The sequence below is a fragment of the Lipomyces chichibuensis genome, assembly GCF_038497645.1.
Source record: "Lipomyces chichibuensis strain CBS 12929 unplaced genomic scaffold V1513scaffold_125, whole genome shotgun sequence".
Classification (NCBI taxonomy): Eukaryota; Fungi; Ascomycota; class Lipomycetes; order Lipomycetales; family Lipomycetaceae; genus Lipomyces; species Lipomyces chichibuensis.
In genome coordinates this window covers 1-5,686 of record NW_027117577.1, presented here as the reverse complement: position 1 = coordinate 5,686, position 5,686 = coordinate 1, and the positions used below count along the sequence as shown (strand labels likewise).

Sequence of the window (5,686 nt, the reverse complement as noted above, 5' to 3'; positions counted from 1 at the left end):
CCTCGCAATCATCATCACCAGGCGACCGATCCATATCAGCTTTCAGTCCATTTAGAGCCTGCCTAAGAGCAAATGCTAAAATTTTTGAACAAGACCCCTCATCTTTCACAATCCCCTCTCTATAATCGTCTTCGTCTTGCAAGACTTTTTCAATGACTTCCCCCGCACCACTAGCATGCAGTACCTTGGCAATTGATAAATGGATATTGAATAACTCTCCATCTGGCAAATCCATGGTAGCGCCTTCGGGTCCCCTCCCAAATAGAAGCTCCTCGCCATCTTGAGCCCGCGCGATAAAAGGGCCGCCCGCTTTCCTCGTGACCACTTTGCGCAACTTGTACTGCTGATTCACGTATTCAACCCCTATAATGAATTCATCAAACAATGTGTGTGTAAAAGGATCCGTACAGAATATGTTGCTTGGCCCATTTATGCTCCTACCTACGAGACGAGAATTCAGATTACTTCCAGCAAACATTGACAGCAAATTTCGCATTGTCGAATATTTGGATAGCATAAAGGGCACAATATGAGCGGCTTCAAGCTTCGTGACTCGCTCAATATTGGTGTGCTGTAAATATTCCGGAGCAGATGAGTCAATAGCTCCGCCTAGCGGTGATATAGGACCATCTCGTCGCATTATCTGGCATACAGACATGAGCAATTATATCAAAGCTAAGTCACAAATTACGCACCCGAAACCTGACACTGGAATCTCTGGACGAAGTTGATCTTGCCGAGGACGTCAATGAGGATGGGATGGCGTATCCTTGTCTAATTGGAAAAAGCATGTTCTCAAATATATTCGCGGCCCAAGCTAACAGAGTCCGGATTAGTTCCTCCGACCTGAAGAAGCCAACTGCTGCTTCCTGCCATGTAATACCGTTCGGTGAAACTCGGCCGGATGAGCTGGTGACATCGAAAAGACACTCAACGTCAACAACAAAATAAAACGTAGACAAGTAGTTTACTCGAGAGCGAAGAAAGACTAGATTGCGCCACAAATCGTCTGCGATCGAGTTAGGATCTTTGCCATGCTGTAATAGCGCTGAAATAAGCCGTCGACCGTCATACTGCTGGTTGGCGACTTGAATCATATATGGATTACTGCCGTCGGGTCCATCGTCTGGAAGGAAGTTGCATGTGCGTCTGAGCATCTCCAACAAAGTCGTAAATTCCATCGTCAAGTCTTGTTTCTTAGAACATCACTATGAATGAGAACGACAAGTAGCTTTCGGCAACACGGAAGACACCATGAACTATTGTGGTTCCAGACGGGCCAACAGTAAGCAAGGACTGAGTTAAGGAAATTCAGTTTCAGACGTAAATGGCAGTGACGTAATTGCATTGTGGGTAAGGGTTAGTAGGCGACCGAGCTAAACTTCGTGACTACTTTAGAAACGATACAGAAATGCAGTATTACTGACATAGAAATGGCATCAGTAACAGTTAACATATATATCTAAGTGTCTAGTAAATGTCTACAATCACGGGTAATCAATGGATATGCTGATTTACCATTGCTCGCGTACACCCTACACCCTACAGATGATGCGGAGTAATATGCAGTGTGGTCAGCTGATCCGATCGGGAAACAGTAGCAACAAGCTGACACTCGCGAATAAATTATTATAGGAATAGTAGACTTAACCGGCATGTTCGGACTCGATTAATCAGTGGTGTAATTGCCATTGTGTAAATAATAATGGCAAGCCAGAGTGCCTAAATTACAATGAGACGCTAGCCCAAGCAGAACTGAAGCTGCGGCGCAAAGTTGTTATATTAGATAAAGGAAGAGTCTATTCGAAGCCGGGTAACATGGGCTGATGTTTATATTAGCCACGATCTTGTGACTTTCTGGGGCTGATTTAACCCCACGTAGCCTATTTCTTATTTTGCCTGTATATCATCCACCAGCAGCGCCCGTCTTGAGACCGTGAACAACGCAGATACTACTCGATAGGATTCTATATTCTAACTTCAGTTACAAATAAACAATTCATTGCGACGCAGATCTGAACCTCAATTTGTCAACATGTCGCGCTTCTTCCCACATACTCCCTACGCCGAGGACCAACCGTTCTATCACACCGTGCTCACGACGCATGTTCTGTACCGCGGCTTCCAAGTTGGCGCGATAGGCGGGATCATGACCGGTGTGGTCCGGTCGGTTGTGAAGTCCATTCGTACGGGCTCGAGTTCTACTGGGTTTGTAGGTTGGTCTGCGCTGCAACGCTCGACGGGAATAGGCTCGATGGTTGGTTTGGGTGCCTTGGTGATGGTATTGCCACTGCGGATGTGGGGCAAAGAGGAGATTGAGTGGAAGGATCGCACCTGGCGGTTACTGGAAAATAAGGGCCAGATGGCCGTGGACGATTGGAGTCTGAGTGGCGCAGTGTTAATGCCTTTGTATATGTCAATGCGGAAGCAGAGCGGTGAGCGACTTGGGTGGAAAATGGCGATGGGTAGGGCAGGAATTGGCAGCACAGCAGGTATAATAGGGTACCTGAGTTGGACATATCTCATCAACCGCGGATCATTATGATAGCGTCGATATTCAACTGTGTTGATTTCCAATGCGGCAGAGAATAAATATACCTGAACCGATTCTAACGAGTATGCGATCGCAAGGCTTCGTAATTAAGGCTGTGACTAATGTTCACATGATAATCAGAACGTTGAGGATCTTTTGGTACCTCCAGAGCCAGAGACATAGCGGATTGGCATTTTTGTATGGAGAGATTTCACGAAATATGAAGTTAATAGTACAGGCTTATTTAACTGTTCTTAGTATTCAATCCACGTGCACGTAAATAGCGGACATAGTGTGGCAGGAAAATGATCCGCCGGTAATAGGCTGGACGCGGGATAGGGCTTTTCGTATTTCAGTAGATTCTATGTGAATGGGGCCATTATTATTGTTCAGGCTGCCATTCAGCAATCCTTGTCATCAAAATTCAAACACGTGAGGCTCGGGTCACCTCAACAACCGTTGCCGAGGCAATCAGCTAAACTTCGTACCACTCTGTTCTGTTTGTGTGCAAATCCTGTTTACACAGTCCGATTCAAATGATGAGCGGTGGAATCATAGACTATTAGACTCTAGCATTTGGTCCTTCGGTAGTCATTGCGACCTACTGAACATCCCAGTACAAATACAATTTATGAGAGAGGTCTTAAAGTGCTCGCACATCGTCGGTTCATGTCAACCTTTACTAAAAGAGCGCCATCAACGATCGACATGGAGGAAATTTGTCAGCTGGGAGCAGGTGATCGTCTCACGCATTAATATGTATATAGTCGAACCCGTCAGACAAGTACAGCAAGAAAGGGCGAACTCTTATTAACCATGGGAATAATGGACCAGAACTCTTCTGAATTGTTTAGCAAGACGATATGGCGTGAATAAGCAGTTTTCGTTGCATCAATGCACACGTAGTCGGCATTATTATCGCGAGTTGAGATCAAAATTCTGTATCTTCTCGCATTTTTCAAGGGTATTGGCTACGGCCTGTAATTAGAGATGGGTAAACTCAACTCAACTTACAGACTTCACAAGTCGACTTAAGGCAACTTAAGTTCACATTACTTAGAGAATTAATCAAATGCAATTTTAATTCGTAAAGCACAAGATTTATTATCAATTATAGTAAATATTCAAAACAAAATTAAATAATTCAGCAACTCAATATCATTGCTGCCGCTTCTTCTGCATCTGACTCCTCAACAGTATTCACAAACTGCGACCGATGTTCTCGACGAGTGCGTCTTTGTCCAGTATGTTGCTGGTACAATCACTCACACGCTCCCGGACATCATGACCACGTTCCAACACTTTTTGTATAACTCGAGGCGTTGTATCTGTATCTAGCACAGGATACCCGATACCACTATCTCATTCTATGTGAACTGTATGGACCTTCGTGCCCGAACAAATGACGTGATCAAGCGGAAAGTGTCGGCGCCGACAGTCCTTCACCCGATGAAGGTGCTCACTTCACCTAATAGTGTCCGCACCTTGACCGCGGTCCTGTGCAATTACTACATACAAAACTATGACGTTAGCATACAACGGTCGACGATGCCGGTCGTCGTTTTCACAACCCGCGCGAGTCATGCTGGCTTGCTTCTCTCCTCCTTGCGCGAACGGTCACAAAGGAGAGATTTGGCGAGTTAGCAGGCGTCTGGGCAGGCATATAGGGGGACGCGTGGGCGTCGAGATTTCTCGCCCAGCCGAACACCACCGTGGACGAAACCGACGTCCTCATAGCCACGAGTGTCTTTCAGGCAGGCCATAGCCTGGACCGGTATTTCAGACTGTCGTTCGACTTTCTGTTTCGCGGTGTCTTGTCGTTCAGGGAGGAGCTCCAGCTCATGTCAAGACTTCGGTACCTCGGCCGCGAAGATATGGCCGAGTTTAAATTCTGTTGGATCCCGGCCGGTGGTCCTGACTCTCGGCAAGCCGGAAAACGTCAACTTAGACTAGACGTTGAGCAGGCATTTGGCCGGGATGCCGAGATACGCTGGGGCCCTGACTTAGACAACACCATGTGAATATATACCGTTAAAAAGCGAGTTGTCCGAAACTTTCAACCGCCACTATTGGCTGCACAAGACAGAGTATCGCCTGAGCCAGATCCGACTCGTGCAAGTCGATGAGGATGACTTGCTGGCGAATCATGGCCAATCAGGTGCAGGTAGGAGCCCTCTGCCAACTACTGGTTCGGTCGTCCGCGTGACCCTGACACCGTTTGGTGAACCTGACTCTCCTTCTCGACCTTGTGTCGTCAACTCGAGCGAACGACGGTGACGATCGGCGTTACTGGAATCGGCGGAAGACGTCGAGCTATCGTCCGGCCAATCAGGGACCCATCGCAATAGTGTAATATTGTTCGCATATGCAAGACGGTGCGGGCAAATGTAGCCAGCAACTCTTACCTACTCTTCTAAACAAAATAGTCACGCGGATGAAGACACTCCTCTTAGCGAGTCGCTGAGCCTAAGATGTGTAGAAGCTCACGCGAATACAGTGAGGAAGTGACTCTAACAATTCCGATCTGTTTGAGAGAGGATTCTCATCGTTCAGTGACTCGGTCCACTAAACTGTCTGAGTTAGTATGAGTAACTGCACAAACTTTTGCTCGGGTGACTCCGACAAGACCTCAGAGCAGAGCCAGAAATTTTCCTACAGGGAAGATTGTTTGCAAGCCAATAATCCTGGAGCTTCTCCTTTTGTATTCGTGAGGATAGAAGATACAAAGCAGAATACGACGTTATTTGACTTAGCACAACCTCGTACAAGAAATATTGAAACTAGGACTGGCCACTATCATCCAGTTGGCAATATGGCATCGTATAGTATGACTGGCAATAAAATGCAAGGATAATGTTCTGCGTATATTCTGCCTCAGCCTATCTACCAGAGCTTCCTGCGAGCACTCTGTAATGCTAAATCAGTATCTATATATCTCTGAAGCCTTGGACGGCGAGTAGCCGAACAAATCAAGTGGCCAACCCACAGCGGCCAATTAAAGGCCAGTTTGTTCTGACAGAACCGCTTGGTGAATGAAAATCTGCGGCGGCACACGATAACCAGATTCTGCGTGCCAGTCACTTGATGCGAGTCGATAAGACTGTTCACAGGAGCAGCCCCTTCCGACGTTCCATTTAGCTAGAGTTTTTACAT

At 46.6% G+C, this 5,686-nt stretch overlaps 3 protein-coding genes across 3 annotated transcripts; 2 read left to right on the top strand and 1 right to left on the bottom strand.

Annotated features, from left to right (window-relative positions):
• Nucleotides 1–40: 40 nt before the first annotated feature.
• V1513DRAFT_422064 (uncharacterized protein) lies at nucleotides 41–640 on the bottom strand (the record flags this gene model as incomplete). Its single annotated transcript, XM_066895965.1, has 1 exon — nucleotides 41–640. A coding segment is annotated over one exon (600 nt), but the record flags the coding sequence as incomplete, so codon positions are not given.
• A 1,235-nt stretch (nucleotides 641–1,875) lies between these two features.
• V1513DRAFT_455626 (uncharacterized protein) lies at nucleotides 1,876–2,785 on the top strand. Its single transcript, XM_066899513.1, has one exon. The coding sequence runs from the start codon at nucleotides 2,036–2,038 to the stop codon at nucleotides 2,543–2,545; it is 510 nt and encodes a 169-aa protein (XP_066750254.1). The 5' UTR covers nucleotides 1,876–2,035; the 3' UTR covers nucleotides 2,546–2,785.
• A 1,128-nt stretch (nucleotides 2,786–3,913) lies between these two features.
• Nucleotides 3,914–5,000, top strand: V1513DRAFT_468831 (uncharacterized protein; the record flags this gene model as incomplete). Its single annotated transcript, XM_066900129.1, has 2 exons — nucleotides 3,914–4,168; nucleotides 4,201–5,000. The coding sequence occupies 2 exons, from the start codon at nucleotides 3,914–3,916 to the stop codon at nucleotides 4,552–4,554; spliced, it is 609 nt and encodes a 202-aa protein (XP_066750253.1). The 3' UTR covers nucleotides 4,555–5,000.
• Between the last annotated feature and the right edge of the window lie 686 nt (nucleotides 5,001–5,686).